The following is a 24,978-nucleotide window of genomic DNA, read 5'->3' as shown; positions in this document are numbered from 1 at the left end:
AAACAACACTTTTTATGGATATCTTTAAGAAATGGCTTTCTTCTTGCCACTCTTCCATAAAGGCCAGATTTGTGCAATATACGACTGATTGTTGTCCTATGGACAGAGTCTCCCACCTCAGCTGTATATCTCTGCAGTTCATCCAGAGTGATCATGGGCCTCTTGGCTGCATCTCTGATCAGTCTTCTCCTTGTATGAGCTGAAAGTTTAGAGGGACGGCCAGGTCTTGGTAGATTTGCAGTGGTCTGATACTCCTTCCATTTCAATATTATCACTTGCACAGTGCTCCTTGGAATGTTTAAAGCTTGGGAAATCTTTTTGTATCCAAATCCGGCTTTAAACTTCTTCACAACAGTATCTCGGACCTGCCTGGTGTGTTCCTTGTTCTTCATGATGCTCTTTGCGCTTTTAACGGACCTCTGAGACTATCACAGTGCAGGTGCATTTATACGGAGACTTGATTACACACAGGTGGATTGTATTTATCATCATTAGTCATTTAGGTCAACATTGGATCATTCAGAGATCCTCACTGAACTTCTGGAGAGAGTTTGCTGCACTGAAAGTAAAGGGGCTGAATAATTTTGCACGCCCAATTTTTCAGTTTTTGATTTGTTAAAAAAGTTTGAAATATCCAATAAATGTCGTTCCACTTCATGATTGTGTCCCACTTGTTGTTGATTCTTCACAAAAAAATACAGTTTTATATCTTTATGTTTGAAGCCTGAAATGTGGCAAAAGGTTGAAAAGTTCAATGGGGCCAAATACTTTCGCAAGGCACTGTATTAACCCAGTAAAACATAGGAAAAGAGTTATACTGATATTTTGGCTGTGCTGATTTGTACAATACAGAACCTCCGTAATACTAAACGTCTTTCCCTTACCCCCCCCGTAGACGCGTCGGTCGAACCGCCAGGTGAAGAGGAAGAAGTATGCAGAGGAGGGAGAGGCCAGGGTGTCTGATGAGGAGGTGAAGGTCATGGTTAAAACCAAGAAGACCAGCACTGCTGCAGCACGCAAAGAGCCAGCACAGCAGCTGTTTGTGGTGAGGAGATACTGGCCTGGCCCAGGCAGCAATCAATAACTCTCAATAACATTCAGTTGTTCTAGACCAGTTGTTTCCAACTCCAGTCCTCCAGTACCCCCAAAAGTACACATTTTTGCTGTAGCCCCGGACAAAAACATCTATTTCAATTTGTAAGCTAATCGTCAATCCCTCAACGAGTGAGTTTGTCTGGGGCCACAGCAACAATGTGTACTGATGGGGGTACTGGAGGACTGGAGTTGGGAAACACTGTAAGACTGATAGGTTCTACAGTTTCAAAACATCTCAAGATTACATTCTTCATCGCTCTAGCATAGCCCTATCTAGTCTAATATGTGTGTTATAGCAGTACAATGCATCTCAAGGCCATACTTCATTCTGATATACATTGAACATACATGCAACTGGTGTGTGGAGTATGAAGGTTGTACATGGAGCTGTTAAAGTGGTTTGTTTCCATCTTGTCAATGCTGCAGGAAAACCCCAGTGAGGAGGATGCTGCGGTTGTTGACAAGATCATGTCATCTCGAATAGTCAAGAACGAGGTAGGATTACAATCATTATCTTTAATGCCACACTCACTCATACCACTCTTTGTAGTACTATAGTATTTTAGTTTGCAGTAGTACATCTGCTTACCATCTGCAATGTGGGTTTGATTGAATTCAACCCTCTGTCTTTTCCTACCATACACCAAGTGTACAAAACATTAAGAACACCTTCCTAATATTGCATCCCCCTTTTGCCCTCAGAACAGCCTCAATCCACTGGAGCATGGACTCTACAAGGTGTCAAAAGCATTCCACAGGAATGCTGGCCCATGTTGACTCCAATGCTTCATGCTGTAATGTTTTGTACACTCAGTGTATGAATAGCTTTTAGTCTGTATCCTGTTCTATAATATTGGTTCCTCTTCTAGGTCGCTACAGGAGTTATCGTAGAAGTGGAGGAGTTCTTTGTAAAATACAAAAACTAGTAAGGCTTTCTTTTTAATTCCGGCTAAGATAATTGCATTCACATTTTTAATGTTTGTATTCAACCGAAAAAGCCAAATACAGTATGTTAAACAGAGCGATGTAAGACACAGCTTGTCATTACTAGTTCTTGCACTACCACTTTGAGATGCCTTTGACTGAACTCACATGTGACCTCATTGTAGTTTCAGTAGAACAAAATCCAGGCCAGTCTGAAATGAAGACTAATTTGGTGTGTAGTAGATTGTAAATCCTACACAAATGTAAAATGTACAAAATGGCACACAAATGGAACATTTAAACATAAAGTAAACATATATCCATTTGAAAGATGTACGACGTCATAAAAGACATTCAAGTTTTATTTGAAGTTTGTACTATACGTGTGTGTTCTCGTGCGTTCCTGACTCTGTGTGTTGTCCCTCGGTCTCTCTCAGCTCCTACCTCCACTGTGAGTGGGCCGTAGAGCAGCAGCTGGAGAAAGACAAGAGGATTCAGCAGAAGATCAAACGTTTCAAGATTAAACAGGCACAGAGAGCCCACTTCTTTGCAGATGTAAGACCCTTTCACACCAGTGTGTGTGTGTTTGTGTGTGTGTGCGCGTCAGTTTGTGTGTGTTTGCCTGTTTTGCGCAGGCATGTTTGTATGCATCTCTGTAGTGTGCTTTATGTTCATCCCACCCACCCATACAGTCATACAGTGTGTTTTTCCCCCCAGACTCCAGATGGCACGATGGTGGTTTACTGTCTTTCTGTGTGTTTTAGATGGAGGAGGATCCCTTTAACCCTGACTATGTCTTCCTGTGTGTTTTAGATGTAGGAGGATCCCTTTAACCCTGACTATGTCTTCCTGTGTGTTTTAGATGGAGGAGGATCCCTTTAACCCTGACTATGTCTTCCTTTGTGTTTTAGATGTAGGAGGATCCCTTTAACCCTGACTATGTCTTCCTGTGTGTTTTAGATGGAGGAGGATCCCTTTAACCCTGACTATGTCTTCCTGTGTGTTTTAGGTGGAGGAGGATCCCTTTAACCCTGACTATGTCTTCCTGTGTGTTTTAGATGTAGGAGGATCCCTTTAACCCTGACTATGTCTTCCTGTGTGTTTTAGATGGAGGAGGATCCCTTTAACCCTGACTATGTCTTCCTGTGTGTTTTAGATGGAGGAGGAGCCCTTTAACCCTGACTATGTCTTCCTGTGTGTTTTAGATGGAGGAGGATCCCTTTAACCCTGACTATGTGGAGGTAGACAGAGTACTGGAGGTGTCCTATTGTGAAGACAAGGACACAGGAGAGGTACGAGTGGGGGGAGGGGGGGGGGCTCTTTCATTCACAACAAATGACCTCCAATGGAGAGATGATTAGACTGCCTTTTGTTGGAAAGAGAGAGAGACAGAGTGTGTATGTCTGTACATTGTGTGTGTGTGTGTGTATGTCCTTGAGTGTGTCTCATCTTCTCATTTGTAGAAGATACTATTGTAAAGAATGGGGTCATTCCATACATGTGTATTATGGTTGTTGTCTCAGCTACTTTAGCTGTGTAGCTACTAGTGTTGCTTGGTGTACCGGTACCACGGTAACACCACAGTAAAACCACGGCAATACCACGGTACCAAAACCTCATGATACTTATGATACCAACATTTTACAATACCATAGTACCGTTTGATCATCTATAGAACCTGCTGGTGCCAGTTGAATTTAAGCATCTAGTCTGTTGTATGAGCAGGTCCAATAATGTCCACTTCACTTTCATCAACATATCACGTGGCAGCTGTAATCAGCCAGCCTCACCCCCTACCAGCCCCCACTGTCCTGCTTCTCTCCGGCCCCTCTTCATGCTCATCTATTCCTCCATATCAGCTCGTGATGTCGACCCTGATGAGTCCTCTGTTGTTACGTTTGTTACATTGGAGCAGCACGCAGAGCGAGCAGAAAAGTTTGTACATTATATAATTCCATCACCTGTTATAACCAAGAGCACAGGCCAGTTTGATCTGACTTTGCAAGTTCACTGTCATGCAGCCTCTGAGTGTCAGAGAGGGAAAATAGAGCAGTGCTTCACGACAGGCATGCCTACAACTTTACAGCAAAGAAAATGGCTTGTCCCTAGGGATGTTACGTTGACCATATTACCGCCACACCTGCAGTCACGAGACATGACGACAGTCAAATTCCACATGACCGTTTAATCACGGTAATTATGCTTCTCCAAGCTCTGATACTGCTGATGGTCATTAATTGCCTACCAAACTTGCTAACTGCCTGGTACTCCGCACTCTATTTTCCCTCAAATCACTCTGACATCAATACAAATGTAGTTGAAAATCTAATCAAACACTTCATGAGAGGAGCTCATGTTGCACAACATTTCAATAAGCTATGCAATTGCGTGAGAACAGAGTGATGGCCTGTATTAAAAAGAGGAAGATCCCATCAGCTTTCTATAGGCTAGGCCTACTATATTTATTTCTCAACGTTCCTAATATTAAGCACATTGCTTCTCTATAGGAGTATAGCCTATCTGGCTGGCATGAAAATGAACCACGGGAAAAGCGTCCTCCATTCTCTATTTAAGTGCATAGCTGCCCCTGTTTTGATACAGGTGCATGATAATGGTCCATTCTAAATCAAGACAAATTTCACACATATATATTATTTAGTATATGTAAAGACAAGATTAAATCAAGAATAGTCTGCTGGGAGACAATACTAGCCTATCACTTGTGAATGATATCACTTGTGAATGATTCCCAGCTTCAGGCAAACAGCGCATTGTTTTTTTTCGACTTTTTCAAATCATATTCGCACACCTCATATAGCCTAGCCCATAGACCTATATGTTTTGATAACATTTGTATCATAATTAAAGTGGCCAAATAACTTCTTAAAATGAAGCACATTCATCCACTTCTAAATGACATGCGTGAGATCAAGTTTGGGGAAGATCATTTTCACCATAAAAATGCACCTTTATAATAAAAACATTACATGCATAATTGCATTTGGATTACTTTTGTGTTTCCCTGCTAATGGAACATTCACACTTATAGCCTAGTGTGCGTATTGCTGCGCTTATAATGTGAAGAAATAGCCTAATAGTTTATCAACATTTTAAGCTAAACATTCTCATCTGTTGCGTCAGGCTTATTGCTTAAAACAGATTTTTTGATGCTAGTGGTTATATTAATTTGGGATCTATCGCATCCCACAACTGTCCAAGACTATGTTTGGAATATTTATTTCTCGCACAGAATAGAGTAGGTCGAAATTTGTACTATGGGGAATAGTAGATTGACATATGCTAATGCTTTTGCTGTTCGCTAGGCCTACTCATCTTGTTGGCTGATGAAAGTAAATGTGGACAGTTCTTCCAATATCTTCAATATGCGCCTTGGTATTGGATAAGGATGCACGCAGTTGCGTGTCTGTCTTCACTTGATGTGTCTGTCTTCACTTGATGTGTCTGTCTTCACTTGAAGCCTGTGAGAAAGACCCGATCATAAGACGGAGAGCCATATGAGTGAGAGGTGCTTCAGCACACAGCCGGGAGATAGGATTTATAATTAATCCATGCAAAAGGCATGAATTTTTTTAGGGGGCATTACGGCCACACAAAGGGGATGCAGCCGGGAAATTTGAGGCATTATTAACTACTTGAGTGAGAGACTGATGAAGTGTGTTCAGCCTGCGCAAAAAAACAAAGCAGAGATCATGCCTTTCATGTGACTTTTTTCAAATCATCATTAGTCGCATCATGCAGCATCATAAAATCATAACATATAGCCCAACATTTGTATCACAACTAAAGTTACATTAATAACTCTAAATTAAGCATATAGGAGTACCTTTTTCTTTGTAACCGCTCAACACAGAATAGAGAAAATATCCTTCCTATTTTATTCAGCTATGTTCAATTGTATTCTTCATACAGAATTCTAAGCAAATCTTGTCTGCTAAATGAACTAGTGTAGCCCACAGCCACATGGCATAGCCAGATCAGCACCTAACATAAGGACAACTCAGAGTATGCTATTCTGTCCTTCTGAAATAAACTACATTTTCTAAATATCATGTTTCTTTAGACCTGTCTAAAGTAAATAATGGATTTATTGTGAAGGTGTAGGCTATATTACATGGATTTATTAAACTTTTTCTAATGTATATGTTCCAAAGGTCAGCATCAGTGGCTTGTAGGCTGTGTGGAAGCCAGGAGATGCTACATGTGTTTATGTTAATTAACGGTCAATTACCGTGAGACCGGCAGTTATTTGATTGACAATCAAATACTTGTCCCTAGACTGAACGGTTCAGAAATCCATTTCTTTCTGGTGCTCCTTAAATTCTGTTTGGTGCCTAGCGTTTTAAAAGTTGAGAGCAGTGTGTGTGTGTGTGTGTGTGTGTTTTTATGAGAGGGAGGGAGATTGAATGTGAGGAAGGGATGGAGAGTGTGTGTGTCTATTTTAACTGAAGAGTAAAGAAGGTTTCATGCAGTGTTTTCTCCTTACTGACACAATGACATGCAGATCATTATGCATGTGTGTTCCTCCAGCCAAATCACAGCTAGGCCTTTGCAAATATGAGGAAATCAGCCATTCTATGCAGTATTCTATTAAACACTGAACAGTGTGAAGTTAAATTCATTATGTGTCGTATTGAGTAAAAGTGTGAATTTCAGTGGCAGGTTTTTAGAAAACGGGGGGCTGGGCGAACAGGACGCTAGTGACAACACTAGTAGCTACTAAAAGGTGAAGTTTCTATGTTTTTTTGTGTTAACTCACAACATTTTTCCCCCTCCCTCCTCCCCCTCTCTCCGTCCCTCTTCCCCCAGCAGGTGGTGTACTACCTGGTGAAGTGGTGCTCTCTGCCCTATGAAGACAGTACATGGGAACTGAAGGGGGATGTGGACCAGAGTAAAATAGAGGAGTTTGAGCTGCTGCAGGCAGCAAGGCCAGACTCCCGCAGGATGGTAAGCCCCCTTTATTCAACCTCCTCTTCTCTTCTCTTCCTCTCTCTTCTTTTCTCATCTCTCTTCTCATCTTCTCATCCACTAACATTCTCTACCCCACAGGAGCGTCCCCCAGCCAGCCTGTGGAAGAAGAGGGATCAGTCGAGGGAGTACAGGAACAGTAACGTCCTCAGGGACTACCAGCTGGAGGGAGTCAACTGGCTCCTCTTCAACTGGTACAACAGGTCAGTAGGGCCCCCCTAAGGCTACACACACACACACACACACACACACACACACACACACACACACACACACACACACACACATCTGTATGCTTGTGCAAACAAACAGCAACGCACAGTGTTCTACTGCCCTGAACAGATTCTGACAGTCAGAAACACAGGGTTGTTCCAGACTTCAAATCCTAGGTTTCAGCTCTGTGGTTATAGCATACTGCATCCAGCCAGAGAGACAAGGGCTGGACTGTCAGATTGCCAAGTAGTGCAGAAGAGAAGCCAGTGAAGCAGTGAGCTGACAGCATGTCTGTACCGAGACAGGGAGACACTTGCCCAGAGCCTGCTGACTTCTAGCACGGGTTAGTATGCAAAACCTGTGAAGAATGTGGTTAATAGGTTTGGACGGTATGTCGTATATACCATACACCGGGGTATTTTGAAATACCAACAGTATGATTTTAGTTTAGATTTGTTTTTGGTGGGGTTTGGGGCGCCCTAAAGCTCAGAGGGGTGCGTGCTACACCACTGCTTATAACTATCAGTTAACTATCTAAGATGTGCCAAATAAATGATCTCCTGCTCAGGGCGCCAGCTTTGCATTTGGTTTGCTAACTTACTCGCAATGTGGCTAGCTTGCAAGATCACGCTCCTTGGTTACAGCAGAAACAATCAATCCCCTCCTGGATCAAGATCCCTTCTGCTTGAACTTTCTTTGTGCGTAATAATAAAAAATAAATAATAATAATATATATATATATATATATATATATATATATATATATATATATACACACACGCACACTACATGACCAAAATTATGTGGACACCCCTTCAAATGAGTGGATTCGGCTATTTCAGCCACACCCGTTGGTGACAGGTTTATAAAATTGAGTATACATTGGCAGTAGAGTAGCCCGTACTGAAGAGCTCAGTGACTTTCAGCGTGGCACCATCAACGTGGCACCATGTGTGTATGTATGTATGTATATATATATATTTTACGTTTGGAAATAAATTGCGCCCATTTTGTGCACTGCCAGTAATACCATATACCCTTGTATGGTACAGGAACGGTATGAAGGTATGAAAATACTGCCCAACCCTAGTGGTTCATAATATTTCTTTAAAGGAAAGAACACAACAGCATAAACATGCAAAACAGTACAGGAAAACACTGCACTACGCCACATAGGCTATTTGAAAAGATCGAAAGGTTGTCTGTCTTGCATTTTACAGTATCTTTGAAAAGAGGATGCTTTCATTGACTGAAGGTTTTCTTGGTTGTCTGTTTTGATTTGTGTCTTAATCTTAAAAATGTTTTTCATGAGGACATTTTCATTCACTTATCTTTCAGTTTAGCTTGTTTGGTTTAGAGACTTTGTCACTGCACAGAGGTAGTGTGGATGTTACATTCTAAATGGTTTTCCTGTGTTGTGTTTAGAGCATGCAGTGATTTGGCTGAGTTAACATTATTAGCCTGTGTGCCTCTTGCTGCTGGTGGGGAGAGGGTGTCGCTCTCCATCTTTCTCTCTCTTGTCTTCCTCCTCTTCCCTTCCCTTGCTGCTGGTGGGGAGAGGGTGTCGCTCTCCATCTTTCTCTCTCTGTCTTCCTCCTCTTCCCTTCCCTTGCTGCTGGTGGGGAGAGGGTGTCGCTCTCCATCTTTCTCTCTCTTGTCTTCCTCCTCTTCCCTTCCCTTGCTGCTGGTGGGGAGAGGGTGTCGCTCTCCATCTTTCTCTCTCTGTCTTCCTCCTCTTCCCTTCCCTTGCTGCTGGTGGGGAGAGGGTGTCGCTCTCCATCTTTCTCTCTCTTGTCTTCCTCCTCTTCCCTTCCCTTGCTGCTGGTGGGGAGAGGGTGTCGTTCTCCATCTTTCTCTCTCTGTCTTCCTCCTCTTCTCTTCCCTTGCTGCTGGTGGGGAGAGGGTGTCGCTCTCCATCTTTCTCTCTCTTGTCTTCCTCCTCTTCCCTTCCCTTGCTGCTGGTGGGGAGAGGGTGTCGTTCTCCATCATTCTCTCTCTGTCTTCCTCCTCTTCCGTTCCCTTGCTGCTGGTGGGGAAAGGGAAGAGGAGGAAGACAGAGAGAGAAAGATGGAGAGCGACAGAGGGAGACAGAGATATGGAGAGAGATCAAGGGAGAGAGAAAGATGGATAGTGACAAAGGGAGACAGAGATATGGAGAGAGAAAGATGGAGAGAGATCAAGGGAGAATGCGAGTGAGTGTGGAACACATCCCAAATCATCTGTTTGTAGCCAGGCTGTAGTGTTGCCACTGGGACTGTGTTTCAGAGTGCTGTGAAGTTCTTAAAGGTCCAATGCAGCACTTTTCTTTTTTTTTTATCTCTATCAAATTATTTCTCGGTAACAATCAAGTACCTTGATTGTGATTGTTGTCAATTAAAACGGTCAGAAAGAAACAAAAATAGCTTCTTAGCAAAGAGCAATTTCTCAAGCAAGAATTTTGCTAGGACTGTCTGGGATGGGTCTAAGTGGGGAGGGGAAAACTGAAAACTAACTGTTATCGGCAGAAAGGTTCAGAACTCTCTTTATTGATCTATCAACTAATTTAATGTCACCAGGCAGGCCAAAACAACATCCCACCAAAACAGGCTGAAATTTCAGCTGGTATTTTCAATCAGCATTATCATAATTTTCACAATTTCAGAGTATTATTCCATCATAGTGTAGAAATATTTATAAAACACAGGAAAATCATGTTTTTGACTGCACCGAGCCTTTAAGATTAAGGAAAAAAGTATAGGAAGCAAGTGGGAGTATCTGCTCTTTGCAATTAATGTCAAGATTCACTGTAACACCCGCACCCTCTGGACAACCAGATTAATGTTCTGCCTGAATACTAGAGGAAGGATTCTGTTCAGCCCAGTCTCATCACTTAGTATCAATATCAGACAGGACCACAACTACTCTATACATTTTTTGTGACTGTAATGTCTCTCTCTCTCTTTCTTCCTCCAACCCCCCTCTCGCTTCCTCTCACTCCTTTCTTACTCCCTCCCTGCCCCCCACCCCTCTCTCTCCCTCTCTTCCTCCCTGTCAGACGGAACTGTATCCTGGCAGATGAGATGGGTCTGGGGAAGACCATCCAGTCCATCACGTTTCTGGAGGAGATCTGGCGTGTGGGCATCAGGGGCCCCTTCCTCATCATCGCCCCCCTCTCCACCATCGCCAACTGGGAGAGGGAGTTCAGAACGTGGACCCACCTCAACGTTATTGTCTACCACGGCTCCATGGTCAGCAGGCAGATGCTGCAGCAGTACGAGATGTACTCCAGAGACACACAGGTAAACAACAACATAAATAAACAACACAAGATGTACAGGGTCCCACAGATGAACAACAATGACAACAGCAGATGGGTCCTTGACGTTTCAAAAAGTTGTTCTCTGATGAGGGGAGGTGGTGGTTGTCAAAAACAACAGCAAAAGGGCCTTGAAACCCGCTGGCAGCCAGCATCTCATAATGGGGACTAAGAACAGGAGATAATGTGATGCACATCATTAGCTGTGAAAGATGAAGTGAATCTCAGGTGTCTCTCTGTTCCATTCAAGTAATGACAGTATTTGTATCAGGGAATAGTGACATGATATCAGAGATACTCAGTCGGACAATGAGATTTGTCCAAGGAGAGCTTGCAGGCCACATAATGAGAGAGAGATATTGAGTAGCATGACTGTCATGTTCCAGCATGCCTAGTCACCTTACCCATATACATATCTACCCCTAATGATCCAGTATCCCTTCACATTGTAAATATGCTACTGGAACTGACCCTGTATATAGTATGCTTACTGACTTTATCTTGTTCTTCTTATTTCATATCTTGTGTGTCTTTGTTCTACCTTGTTATTTTTACTATGACATTGTTATTGATTAAAGCATTGTTGGAGTCAGAGCTTGGAAGAAAATACATGTCACTGTACTTGAGCATGTGACATTAAAACTTGAAACTTGAAAGCAGGACTCAATTTAAAGGCACATGAGAAGGGTTTGAAGGGTGGCACATGTCAGGCGGTAGCCCTGGGAAAATGTTTTTTCTGCAGTTGTTGTCAGAGTAATGTGGAATGACAGACAGCGGTTAGGAGATCTTAGTATGCAAATATAACAAGGGAGGAGGGGATGAACGGATGAGGGAGGAGAGGAAAAAGGAGCTGCCACCAGGCTGTCTCACTGGAAGACTTTGATGTCACTGTGGTGCCACAGAGCTTATTCTTACAGCACGGCTCACCCCTTAACACACAGGGAATCACCTTAACACACAGAACACACAGGGAATCACCTTAACACACAGGGAATCACCTTAACACACAGGGAATCACACACTGCGCAGGATGTCTCACTAGATATGAGAATGGTAGGACCATCTTTCTCCAATGATTGATTTCACTGATATTTCTTTACAAGGCATTATACACTCAACCATTGACAATGAGAAAAGCTGAATGAATGGAAGAGTTGTATTGACTCCCTGTGTGTTTCTTCCTGGTTTCCCTCCAGGGTCGTGTGGTGCGGGGAGCCTACAAGTTCCACGCCCTCATCACTACCTTTGAGATGATCCTGGGCGGCTGTCCAGAGCTCAACGCCATCGAGTGGCGCTGCGTCATCATAGACGAGGCCCACCGCCTCAAGAACAAGAACTGCAAGCTTCTAGAGGGCTTCAAGCTCATGAATCTGGTATGTCCAAGTCACAGCATAATGTAGGGCAGAACTGAGCAAAGGGCAGAAATGCAGCCATTACAGCTTGAATATTTGAGATCCTAGGCCTAGTGTGTCTCCAATCAGTACCTTGTTGGTGTGTGGAGAGAAGCAGTGAAACGTGCCCTAATGGTAACCATCACTGTACACCAATCTGGTTGGATCTTAAGATTGTTTGTGATTGAGGTCTCCCCTCTCTCTGTAGTTGTGTTCAGTGGAGGCACAGCTTGTAGGTTGGAGTTCCTATGCTGTGTGTCTTGTATTGTTTCTAACTCACATCTCTCTCTTCCCTCTCCTCTCTCTACAGGAACACAAAGCTCTCCTGACAGGGACCCCCCTCCAGAACACGGTAGAGGAGCTGTTCAGTCTGCTGCACTTCCTGGAGCCTCAAAGCTTCCCCTCAGAGAATACCTTCATGCTGGAGTTTGGAGACCTCAAGACTGAGGAGCAGGTGAGGCTGTGTGATTCTATCATGTGGTTGTTGGGTTCGTATCAAGTGTGTCGCTGTCAGTGTGAGTGTGTGAGTATTATGTTGTTGGGTTCCTATCAACAAAGTGTGTATGTGAGAAATACTGTGTGTTATAGTTTAGTCTCTGCCTGTTTGCCTGTGTGTGAGTGTGTCCTTTACCATCACTGATCATAATGAATATGATTATTAATACAGAAGCTAATTTGTTTTCATATGGTGTCAGGGGACATGAGTGTGTTTTCCCCACTCACCCCACCTGGTGTTTGAACAGTGTGTCAGTGTGTGGAGATAATGATCCTGTTGGTACAGATGAAACTCTGAAGGAGAATAGAGCTCAAACAGACAGACAGTTATGTTATGTTAAAGGCCCTTTAGCATTATGCTGATGTAATTACAGTTATTTAGAACCCCTATTATCAACCTCATGGACTTCATCAGTCTATTAAGTGTGAAAAACCCAGCAGCGTTGCAGTTATTGACACACTCAAACCGGTGTTCCTGGTACCTACAACCATACCCTGTTCAAAGGCACTTAACTATTTTGTCTTGCCCATTCACCCTCTGAATGGCACATACACAATGTCTCAATTGTCTCAATTGTCTCAAGTCTTAAAAATCCTTCTTTAACCTGTCTCCTCCCTTTCATCTACACTGATTGAAGTGGATTTAATAAGGGATCATAGGTTTCACCTGGATTCACCTGGTCAGTCTATGTCATAGAAAGCAGGTGTAGATGAAGGAGAGGAGACATGTTAAAGAAGGATTTCTACGGTGTACCTAATGTTTTGTACACTCAGTGTATTGTACTGGTTTGACAATCATACCACTGACCGCCCCATGGTCAACCCCTCTTAATCCTGCTAATCTTTCAGCACCTCTTGTTAAAATCATGTGTGTGTATGTGCGTGTGTGCGTGCGTTCCCGTTCCAGACTCTCCACATGTTAACCTGTATCTTCCATCTCTCTGTCTCTCTCTATGTGTCTCAGGTCAAAAAGCTTCACATATTACTGTAAACTGTGTCTGTGTGTATGTGTGCGTATGCATGCGTCCATATCTGAACATGCATATCTCTGTCTCTCTCAGGTCCAGAAGTTGCAGGCCATCCTGAAGCCCATGATGCTGCGTCGTCTCAAGGAGGACGTGGAGAAGAAGCTGGCTCCTAAGGAGGAAACCATCATTGAGGTGGGTATGTGCGTGTTTGTAATGTGTGCTTGAGATTGAGTTTTTGTGTTTTTTTGTCTTAGTTTTGCTGACTGATGTGGTTTCTGTGTATTGTCCTATATAATTGAATGTTTCTATATAATGTGGTCAGGTGGAGCTGACCAACATCCAGAAGAAGTACTACAGAGCCATCCTAGAGAAGAACTTCTCCTTCCTGTCTAAAGGAGTCGGCCAGGCCAACGTCCCCAACCTGGTCAACACCATGATGGAGCTGAGGAAGTGTTGTAACCACCCCTACCTCATCAAAGGTACTGAACACAGTACCTGACCCTAACCTATACCTAACCCTAACTGTAACCAGGGTTGGGGTCAATTCCATTGAAATTCCAGTCAATTCAGAAGGTAAACCAAATTCCAATTCCCCATTGAAAAGCATTGAAGAGAATTGGAATTGGAATTTCAGTTTACTTCCTTAATTGACTGGCATTGCCCCAAGCCTGACTGTAACTCAACCTGGTCAACACCATGATGGAGCTGAGAAGCTGCTGTAACCAGCATTACCTCATCAAAGGTACTAACAGTGATATTGCTACAATCTAGGTTGTGGAACGCTGTATGTAGCCTGTTGATATATGGAAGGACAGTGTATGCCGCGTGGGGAAGGCTGATTTGGGTCATTCCCGCCCATACCTTTAGTAAAGAGCTCTATAGCTGCCCCGGGGCAGAATGAAAACCTCTGAGTCAGAGACGTCCTCATTCCTCACTATCTTTCCCTATGGCGCTGTCTGTTTCTCTCACCCACCCTCCTCCCTCCATCTTTCTCCTAGCTGTGTCAGAACTCCTAGAACAGAGAAAGCAGGCCAGGAGATTGAGGCTCTGGAACAGATAATGGACTAACTTCACATCTCCCTCCATTCATCCCACATCCAAAAGCTGCCGTGTTGGTCCATTCCTCTCCCTCTTCCCTGCCCTCCTAGCTGTAATATATTTATGCCACTGGTGTACTTTTGCTCTGGTTAATCTGGTTTGACACAGTGCTCTCATACAAGGCCAGCCTAGTGAACCTTTGGCCTGTGGTTTGACAGCTGCTTCTGTTTGTACGTGTGTGTGTGTGTGTGTGTGTGTGTGTGTGTGTGTGTGTGTGTGTGTGTGTGTGTGTGTGTGTGTGTGTGTGTGTGTGTGTGTGTGTGTGTGTGTGTGTGTGTGTGTGTGTGTGTGTGTGTGTGTGTGTGTGTGTGTGTGTCAGTTTTAATGAGGGCTAGGACAACTAAAGGATTAGCTTTAGAGTTGATAAACTTGGTATATGGGCTCCTGATTGGCGCAGCGGTCTAGGACACTGCATCTCAATGCTAGAGGCATCACTACAGACACCCTGGTTCGTATCCAGGCTGTATCACAACCGGCTGTGATTGGGAATCCCATAGGGCAGCACACAATTGGCCCAGCGCCGTCCGGGTTTGACCAGTGTAGGCCATCATTGTAAGTAAGAATTTGTTCTTAATAAATAAATCAAATAAAAACGTTGGTAACCAGTTTATAATAGCAATAAGGCACCTCAGGGGTTTGTGGTATATGGACAATATACCACGGCTAAGGGCTGTTCTTAGGCACGACCTTAGCCATGGTATATTGGACATATACCACAAACCCGAGATGCCTTATTGCTATTATAAACTGGTTACCTGTCACGGATGACTAGGAGGGGAAGGTGGGAATCAGGCGCAGAGGGTTCGCGGAGAAATGCACTTTAAATGCACAATAACACCTCCGATACAATACACGTGAACAAAATATAATCCCGCACAAACAAGGGTGGGCTTCACAAGCTTAAATAGGTAAGCAAATCAAGAAAACACAAATAGGAACAGGTGCAACTCATAAGACTAAACTAACAGAAAAGGGAAAAGGGATCGGTGGCAGCTAGTAGACCGGTGACGACGACCGCCGAGCACCGCCCGAACAGGCAGGGGAGCCAACTTCGGCGGGAGTCGTGACATTACCAAGTAATTAGAGCAGTAAAAATAAATGTTTTGTCATACCCGTGTTATACGGTCTGATATACCACGGCTGTCAGCCAATCAGCATTCAGGGCTCGAACCACCCAGTAGTTTTTAGTATGTCAAATCAAAATATGGGTTGTTAGACTTGTTAAGCATTATAGAAGTACTAATTCTCATACTGTCTTTGACCTGCATACAGATTAGTGTAGGTATGGTACCTTTCTTCATCAATGCTGGTTTGTGAGTTCAAGGCAGTGAGCTGTGTGTGTGAGTTGTCTCTTTGGTCATTCAGTTGCTTGGTCATTATCCTTCTAGCCAGTGACCAGAGAGAGAGTTCCTTGTACCGCCACCTCACTCAGATCCACACTCTTTTTTCCAGTACCATATTGTACAAAATCGATTCCATGACAGAGTTGCTATTCCTGTCTGTCTTAAAGTAGGTACTGTATATGAACTGCATACAGATTAGGTGAAAATGGTAGCATGGTACCAGATTAAGTTTCATCCAGTCTTTTCCCAATAGAAGCCAAACTCTAGTGGCAACAGCGTTAGACGGGGGCCCGCCCTGCTTGTACAATTGTAGCAGCAACACTGATACCATCACTGACTTTATTTGTCTTTCCATTTCTCCCAGGTGCTGAGGAGAAGATCTTGGAGGACTTCCGAGAGGTGTACAGCCCTGTTGCCTTTGATTTCCACCTGCAGGCCATGGTGCAGTCGGCTGGTAAACTGGTCCTCATAGACAAGCTGCTGCCCAAGATGAAGGCCGGGGGACACAAGGTCCTCATCTTCTCCCAGATGGTCCGCTGTCTGGATATCCTGGAGGACTACCTCATCCAGAGAAGGTACTGCTGCCTGCCTCTCTTCTCGCCTTGTATTACTATGCTCCCAAGTACTCCACTCCAATAGAAGCGTGGAAATCAAGGTTCTCTTTCCTCGGATATTTCATATTGTGAGATGAGGTAGTTTGAGATGAGATATATAATGTTTATTACTTTGTGTCAGTGCATGTAGAATTTTAAATGCCCTCTGCAGTTTCAGCTAGGCTGATGCGGAAAAAGACAGGAATCATGCTTGAAAGGGTAATAGACTTTGTAATTTCCATTTTTCAGCTCCATTTTCAAAGTGAAGTATTTATGGTTTATTATCTGGTGTTAGCTAGCTAGCAGTTTGCAGTGCAACAAAAGCTGAATCACTCCAGTACTTTCCCTTATTAAATTGAATGTAGTTGAAGAGAAATGTTGAATATCTAAGCATTAGCCTCGCTCTTCAGTGACTGTCTGAGAAAGAGCCTTTTAAAGCCCCCAGTGCTCATCACTCCATAATGCTACCCAGAGCAGGGAGATGATAAAGACTGCGTAACAGAAGCAGAAAAATGTACCAAGACCCTTTCATTCAAGGTCTTAATCTCCTGGCTTAATGAGCTTCCTGTTTGCACGCTAAATGAAAAGGATATTATCCCAGCAGCCCGTCTAAGCTGAGGAAAGCGGGCGACTGGCCTGGTCTGTGTGGTCTCTCTATATCTTCCTCCCTTTCCCTCCTGATATCTCTGTCCTCTCTCTTCTTCTCCCTCTCTCTATCCTCTCCTCTTGTCTCTCTCACTATCCTGTGCCTGGCCCTGTGTTCTTCTCCCCTCCCTGCTTCTTTCTGGCACTCAAACCCCAAACCAAACCAGTGTAAACACACAAGGCGAGGTGCTCCGCTCAGTGGCAAGGCAAGGCTTAGCCGGGGATCAGCGGCAGGTCACAGACTCCCTCGGGGAACTCCCACATCAGACAGAGGGAGAGAGGAGTATGTGGGTGGGTGGAGAGAAGTGGGTCACTGTAGAGGTGAGGTGTGTAAGGTGAAGAAGATGAGGGGTAGGATGTGGGGTGAGGCGAAGCCAGTGCTCCTGGGAAAGAGGCTGCTCTTGATCAGCGTGCTAAACCACCTTGTTCTCTGCCAGAGAAAGGGGGAGGAAGGATGAAAGTAGGGAGAGAGAGCAGAATAGAGAGAGAGGGGAAAAGAGAGACAGGAATGGAGGAAAGAAGGAGAGAACTAGTGAATGTTGTTTTACAGTGGGTGACAAAAACAAATTCCTGGAAATATTGTGTGGCAATTGGAGGCCTCTTAGTGTGTGATGGTTGGTGTTGTATCAGCTACTGTAAAGCTCAGTGTCGTACTGTATGTAAATGTTGCCCTTCATGATACTTGGATGTGACACAAGAACATGTGTAATTATGTGTACTAGAAGATCCTACTCCAACCCTGCATGGTCCTGTGTTCCTCAGGTACCTGTATGAGCGTATCGATGGCAGAGTGAGAGGTAACCTGCGTCAGGCAGCTATAGACCGTTTCAGCAAACCAGACTCGGATCGCTTTGTGTTCCTGCTGTGTACCCGGGCTGGAGGTCTGGGCATCAACTTGACTGCTGCTGACACCTGTATCATCTTTGACTCAGACTGGAACCCACAGAACGACCTGCAGGTAAAGACACACACAGACATTGAAAGTGACTTCAGCCTCCACTGTAATACAATTAGCAACAAAGGTGTGGTCACTTTCTATTTCAATTCAGGAAGTCCTTGAATTGAGAAGTGCCTTTTATATCCTATTATAATAGTTTAACTTTTTCATTGACACAGTTTGGATAGTAAAATGTATGTATTTATGACTAAGTCGTTTTGGATAAAAGCGTCTGCTAAATGGCATATATTATATTATTATAGCAGAGCAACGATCTTGATCCTGAAGTAATTTTTATTGGACAAATATAAAATGTATTGGGCTGGTCATAACCAAGTTATTTTCTATTATTCTCAGGCCCAGGCTCGCTGCCATAGGATTGGTCAGAACAAGGCGGTGAAGGTGTACCGTCTGATCACCAGGAACTCTTACGAGCGGGAGATGTTTGACCGGGCCAGCCTCAAACTGGGCCTGGACAAGGCTGTGCTGCAGAGCATGAGTGGCAGAGAGAACAGCGTGCCGGGAGGAGGGGTGAGTCTGCTGTGTTCGTCATACACACACACACACACACACACACTGCAGCACCTGTATCATGCTCTATGCATTCGGAAAGTATTCTGACCCCTTGACTTTTCCCACATTTTGTTATGTTACAGCCTTATTCTAAAATTGATTAAATATAATTTTTTTTCTCAGCAATCTACACACAATAACCCATAATAACAAAGCAAAAACAGGTTTACAGGTTTTCAGTTTTTTGCAAATGTATTACAAATAAAAAACATATACCTTATTTACATAAGTATTCAGACCATTTGCTATGAGACTCGAAATTGAGCTCAGGTGCATCCTGTTTCCATTGATCATCCTTGAGATGTTTCTACAACCTAATTGGAGTCCACCTGTGGTAAATTCAATTGATTGGACATGATTTGGAAAAGCACACACCTGTCTATATAAGGTCCCACAGTTGACAGTGCGTATCAGAGCAAAAATCAAGCAATGATGTCGAAGGAATTGCCCGTAGAGCTCCGAGACAGGATTGTGTCGAGGCACAGATCTGGGGAAGGGTACCAAAACATTTCTACAGCATTGAAGGTCCGCAAGAACACAGTGGCCTCCATCATTCTTAAATGAAAGAAGTTTGGAACCACCAAGACTCTCCCTAGAGCTGGCCGCCCGGCCAAACTGAGCAATCGGGAATAAGGGCCTTCGTCAAAGAGGTGACCAAGAACCCGATGGTCACTGACAGAGCTCTAGAGTTCCTCTGTGGAGATGGGAGAACCTTCCAGAATGACAGCCATCTCTACAGCACTCCACCAATCAGGCCTTTATGGTAGAGTGAAAGCCACATGACAGAACGCTTGGAGTTTGCCAAAAGGCACCTAAAACTCTCAGATCATGAGAAACAAGATTCTCTGGTCTGATGAATCCAAGATTGAACTCTTTGGTCTGAATGCCAAGCGTCACATCTGGAGAAAACCTGGCACCATCCCTACAGTGTAGCATGGTGGTGGCAGCATCATGCTGTGGTAATGTTTTTCAGTGGCAGGGACTGGGAGACCAGTCAAGATTGATGCAAAGATGAATGGAGCAAAGTACAGAGAGATCCTTGATTAAAACCTGCTCCAGAGTGCTCAGGACCTCAGACTGGGGCGGAGGTTCACCTTCCAACAGGACAACAACGCTATGCACACAGCCAAGACAACACAGGAGTGGCTTCGGGACAAGTCTCTGAATGTCCTTGAGTGGCCCAGCCAGAGCCAGGACTTGAACCCGATCAAACTTCTCTGGAGAGACCTGAAAATAGCTGTGCAGCGACGCTCCCCATCCAACCTGACAGAGCTTGAGAGGATCTGCAGAGAAGAATGGGAGAAACTCCCTAAATACAGGTGTGCCAAGCTTGTAGCGTCATACCCAAGAAGAGTCAATTATGTAATCACTGCCAAAGGTGCTTCAACAAAGTACTGAGTAAAGGGCCTGAATACTTATGTAAATGTCATTTTTCTTCTTTAAAAAAAATAATATATATACATTTGCAAAGCAAAATATATATATATGATTTTTGCTTTGTCATTATGGGGTATTGTGTGTATATTGATGAGGGGAAAAAATGATTTCATCCATTTTAGAATAAGGCTGTAATGTAACAAAATGTGTAAAAAGTCAAGGGGACAGAATATATTCCGAAGGCACAAAATGTTAAGTCTATTCTACAAAATGAGAGTGTAGAAAGTGGACTGGTCAATATAATAAACACAGCTTTGAGATATCCTCTTAGTGCATCATCAGTGTGTAGGAGGAGCTTAGCTGTTTCTCTCTCTGGATTAGCTGGACTATCAGGAAGAAAGTGTTGAGCAGACATTATCACCACCAGCTGCATACTAACACACCATAGGTCAGCTGGGGGTTGCTGCTACTCTTAAATATTTAAAAAGGTCTGGCATGTGATCCAGTTCAGCTTCAGTTCAACTAACTGTCTCGCTCCTCGTTTCTCACACTAGAGTGTCTGTCTGTTTTTGTGTGGTGTTAATGCGTGTGCATGTGTTGTGCACATGTTTGTGTGTACAAGGATGTAATGTGTAAATAGTCCAGTCTGTGATCGACTGTAGTCCATCATCAGTTCCCCTAACACCCTCTCTGTTTCTCCTTCTCCCCCTCCCCTCTCTCCAGCCGACCCAGCAGCAGCTGTCTAAAAAGGAGATTGAGGACCTGCTGAGGAAAGGGGCGTATGGAGCTCTGATGGACGATGAGGATGAGGGGGCCAAGTTCTGTGAGGAGGATATCGACCAGATCCTTCAACGCAGGACCAAGACCATCACCATCGAGTCTGAGGGACGGGGATCTACCTTTGCCAAGGTACCCAGTGACTGAAAGAGCACCACACAGTGGTCATTGTTTGAATGTTGCTATCTTTTTCCTTTCTGCATGACTAACAGTAGTAACCAGTGTCTCCTGTCTACTCTCATGTCACTCTTCATCACAGACTCTCAGCTCTGTTAGGAGACTCAGACTTCTCATTGAAGGAGACTCAGGAAGGAACAGTGAATCTGATTATCAAGGTTTAATGTGATATAATGTCTCCTTCTCTCTCAGGCCAGTTTTGTGGCATCCGGAAACCGCACAGATATTTCTCTGGACGACCCCAACTTCTGGGACAAGTGGGCCAAGAAGGCTGAGATTGACATGGACACTGCCAATGGCAGAGTAAGTAATGCTTTAGTTTAAACACTGAACCTGCTCTTTCTGGACATGATGAGATATGTTATATAGGAGATAAGATCAATGCCATGTGTGAATTTGCTACAATAGTATCTGAGTATCTGTGTGTGTTCCTATTCCACAACAGAACAGCCTGGTAATTGACACTCCGAGGGTGAGGAAGCAGACCCGACCCTTCAGTGCCACTAAGGACGAGCTGGCAGAGCTGTCAGAGGGGGAGAGTGACAACGAGGACAAGCCCAAGCTCCGCCGGCCCCACGACCGCCTCAACAGCTATGGCAGGACAGAGTGCTTCAGAGTGGAGAAGAACCTATTAGTATACGGGTCAGTGACAGTGACTGGACCACTTATGCTAGATAATATACAAACCAACATTGATACTAAATCAAATCAAATCAAATTTTATTTGTCACATACACATGGTTAGCAGATGTTAATGCGAGTGTAGCGAAATGCTTGTGCTTCTAGTTCCGACAATGCAGTAATAACCAACAAGTAATCTAACTAACAATTCCAAAACTACTGTCTTGTACACAGTGTGAGGGGATAAAGAATATGTACATAAGGATATATGAATGAGTGATGGTACAGAGCAGCATAGGCAGATACAGTAGATTGTATCGAGTGCAGTATATACATATGAGATGAGTATGTAAACAAAGTGGCATAGTTAAAGTGGCTAGTGATACATGTATTACATAAGGATACAGTCGATGATATAGAGTACAGTATATACATATGTATGCCTATGAGATGAATAATGTAGGGTAAGTAACATTATATAAGGTAGCATTGTTTAAAGTGGCTAGTGATATATTTACATCATTTCCCATCAATTCCCATTATTAAAGTGGCTGGAGTTGAGTCAGTGTCAGTGTGTTGGCAGCAGCCACTCAATGTTAGTGGTGGCTGTTTAACAGTCTGATAGCCTTGAGATAGAAGCTGTTTTTCAGTCTCTCGGTCCCAGCTTTGATGCACCTGTACTGACCTCGCCTTCTGGATGATAGCGGGGTGAACAGGCAGTGGCTTGGGTGGTTGATGTCCTTGATGATCTTTATGGCCTTCCTGTGACATCGGGTGGTGTAGGTGTCCTGGAGGGCAGGTAGTTTGCCCCCGGTGATGCGTTGTGCAGACCTCACTACCCTCTGGAGGGCCTTACGGTTGAGGGCGGAGCAGTTGCCGAACCAGGCGGTGATACAGCCCGCCAGGATGCTCTCGATTGTGCATCTGTAGAAGTTTGTGAGTGCTTTTGGTGACAAGCCGAATTTCTTCAGCCTCCTGAGGTTGAAGAGGCGCTGCTGCGCCTTCTTCACAATGCTGTCTGTGTGAGTGGACCAATTCAGTTTGTCTGTGATGTGTATGCCGAGGAACTTAAAACTTGCTACCCTCTCCACTACTGTTCCATCGATGTGGATAGGGGGGTGTTCCCTCTGCTGTTTCCTGAAGTCCACAATCATCTCCTTAGTTTTGTTGACGTTGAGTGTGAGGTTATTTTCCTGACACCACACTCCGAGGGCCCTCACCTCCTCCCTGTAGGCCGCCTCGTCGTTGTTGGTAATCAAGCCTACCACTGTTGTGTCGTCCGCAAACTTGATGATTGAGTTGGAGGCGTGCGTGGCCACGCAGTCGTGGGTGAACAGGGAGTACAGGAGAGGGCTCAGAACGCACCCTAACAATGTTCTTTAATACTTATCTTGGGGACCCACAGAATGTGCAGACTTGAGTTTCAGCCCAGACCAACCACATCTTGTTCTTAGTGTTACTGCTGTACAGTATTATGTCTGTACTGTGGCTCTCCTGTGTTATCCATCTATATTGTACAGTGTTGTCTGTATTGAGGCTCTCCTGTGTTGTCCATCTATATTGTACAGTATTGTGTCTGTACTGAGGCTCTCCTGTGTTGTCCATCTATATTGTACAGTATTGTGTCTGTACTGAGGCTCTCCTGTGTTGTCCATCTATATTGTACAGTATTGTGTCTGTACTGAGGCTCTCCTGTGTTGTCCATCTATATTGTACAGTATTGTGTCTGTACTGAGGCTCTCCTGTGTTGTCCATCTATATTGTACAGTGTTGTCTGTCCTGAGGCTCTCCTGTGTTGTCCTTCTATATTGTACAGTATTGTGTCTGTACTGAGGCTCTCCTGTGTTGTCCATCTATATTGTACAGTGTTGTCTGTACTGAGGCTCTCCTGTGTTGTCCATCTATATTGTACAGTATTGTGTCTGTACTGAGGCTCTCCTGTGTTGTCCATCTATAATGTACAGTATTGTGTCTGTACTGAGGCTCTCCTGTGTTGTCCATCTATATTGTACAGTATTGTGTCTGTACTGAGGCTCTCCTGTGTTGTCCATCTATATTGTACAGTATTGTGTCTGTACTGAGGCTCTCCTGTGTTGTCCATCTATATTGTACAGTATTGTGTCTGTACTGAGGCTCTCCTGTGTTGTCCATCTATAATGTACAGTATTGTGTCTGTACTGAGGCTCTCATGTGTTGTCCATCTATAATGTACAGTATTGTGTCTGTACTGAGGCTCTCCTGTGTTGTCCATCTATATTGTACAGTATTGTGTCTGTACTGAGGCTCTCCTGTGTTGTCCATCTATATTGTACAGTATTGTGTCTGTACTGAGGCTCTCCTGTGTTGTCCATCTATATTGTACAGTATTGTGTCTGTACTGAGGCTCTCCTGTGTTGTCCATCTATAATGTACAGTATTTGTCTCCTGTATTGACCCTCTCCTCTCCTGTGTTGTCCATCTATATTGTACAGTATTTGTCTCCAGTATTGACCCTCTCCTCTCCTGTGTTGTCCATCTATATTGTACAGTATTTGTCTCCTGTATTGACCCTCTCCTCTCCTGTGTTGTCCATCTATATTGTACAGTATTTGTCTCCTGTATTGACCCTCTCCTCTCCTGTGTTGTCCATCTATATTGTACAGTATTTGTCTCCTGTATTGACCCTCTCCTCTCCTGTGTTGTCCATCTATATTGTACAGTATTTGTCTCCTGTATTGACCCTCTCCTCTCCTGTGTTGTCCATCTATATTGTACAGTATTTGTCTCCTGTATTGACCCTCTCCTCTCCTGTGTTGTCCATCTATATTGTACAGTATTTGTCTCCTGTATTGACCCTCTCCTCTCCTGTGTTGTCCATCTATAATGTACAGTATTTGTCTCCTGTATTGACCCTCTCCTCTCCTGTGTTGTCCATCTATATTGTACAGTATTTGTCTCCTGTATTGACCCTCTCCTCTCCTGTGTTGTCCATCTATATCAGGGGTGTACAGTATTTGTCTCCTGTATTGACCCTCTCCTCTCCTGTGTTGTCCATCTATTTTATCAGCCAACTGTGTGCTCGGGAACGCACTGGTAGAGAGCTTCTCTTTCATGGTCTGGCAGCTGGGAAAGTGGCTCAAATTTTCTTTCCGCATCTGCGTCTCCCACAGAGTCAGTTTGGTTTTAAATGCCTTCACTGTACTGTACATATCAGAGATGACACGATCCCGACCCTGCAGCTGCAAGTTTATTGCATTCAGATGACTCGTAATGTCATACACAGAAACATTTCGTCTCGGAGTTGTGTTGTGTCTTTCCCTTTGTGTCCAAGAACAGACAAATCTCCTCACGAAGCTCCATCTTTGAAGCACCTTTCTCTTAGCCATCGCACCTGTATTTTCAAGGCTTTACCGCACAACGCTTCCTGGTGTATGATACAATGATAAGCTGTCAGCTCACCTGTCGCGTTTTCCTCTTGCATCTTTTCCCGT

At 44.0% G+C, this 24,978-nt stretch overlaps 1 protein-coding gene across 10 annotated transcripts in view; it reads left to right on the top strand.

The window, feature by feature from the left end:
* The window catches only part of LOC139411607 (chromodomain-helicase-DNA-binding protein 9-like), a 142,007-nt gene that overhangs the window by 88,998 nt on the left and 28,031 nt on the right, over nucleotides 1-24,978 (top strand). For 6 of the 10 annotated variants that reach the window (XM_071158183.1, XM_071158182.1, XM_071158179.1 and 3 more), the window contains 18 exons: nucleotides 896-1,045; nucleotides 1,522-1,590; nucleotides 1,965-2,020; nucleotides 2,457-2,574; nucleotides 3,225-3,311; nucleotides 6,847-6,984; nucleotides 7,087-7,208; nucleotides 10,253-10,496; nucleotides 11,710-11,886; nucleotides 12,215-12,358; nucleotides 13,461-13,559; nucleotides 13,690-13,846; nucleotides 16,173-16,383; nucleotides 17,809-18,004; nucleotides 18,341-18,514; nucleotides 20,657-20,842; nucleotides 21,080-21,190; nucleotides 21,333-21,529. In XM_071158183.1, coding sequence (XP_071014284.1) covers nucleotides 896-1,045; nucleotides 1,522-1,590; nucleotides 1,965-2,020; nucleotides 2,457-2,574; nucleotides 3,225-3,311; nucleotides 6,847-6,984; nucleotides 7,087-7,208; nucleotides 10,253-10,496; nucleotides 11,710-11,886; nucleotides 12,215-12,358; nucleotides 13,461-13,559; nucleotides 13,690-13,846; nucleotides 16,173-16,383; nucleotides 17,809-18,004; nucleotides 18,341-18,514; nucleotides 20,657-20,842; nucleotides 21,080-21,190; nucleotides 21,333-21,529 — 2,636 coding nt within the window. The remainder of the gene's footprint in view (nucleotides 1-895; nucleotides 1,046-1,521; nucleotides 1,591-1,964; nucleotides 2,021-2,456; nucleotides 2,575-3,224; nucleotides 3,312-6,846; nucleotides 6,985-7,086; nucleotides 7,209-10,252; nucleotides 10,497-11,709; nucleotides 11,887-12,214; nucleotides 12,359-13,460; nucleotides 13,560-13,689; nucleotides 13,847-16,172; nucleotides 16,384-17,808; nucleotides 18,005-18,340; nucleotides 18,515-20,656; nucleotides 20,843-21,079; nucleotides 21,191-21,332; nucleotides 21,530-24,978) is intronic. The other 4 variants (XM_071158180.1, XM_071158184.1, XM_071158181.1 and 1 more) reach the window with 2 other exon arrangements.

Source organism: Oncorhynchus clarkii, chromosome 6, assembly GCF_045791955.1.
Source record: "Oncorhynchus clarkii lewisi isolate Uvic-CL-2024 chromosome 6, UVic_Ocla_1.0, whole genome shotgun sequence".
In the NCBI taxonomy this organism is placed as follows: domain Eukaryota; kingdom Metazoa; phylum Chordata; class Actinopteri; order Salmoniformes; family Salmonidae; genus Oncorhynchus; species Oncorhynchus clarkii.
The sequence above is the reverse complement of the archived record's forward strand: the minus strand, read 5'-3'. Positions and strand labels throughout refer to the sequence as shown.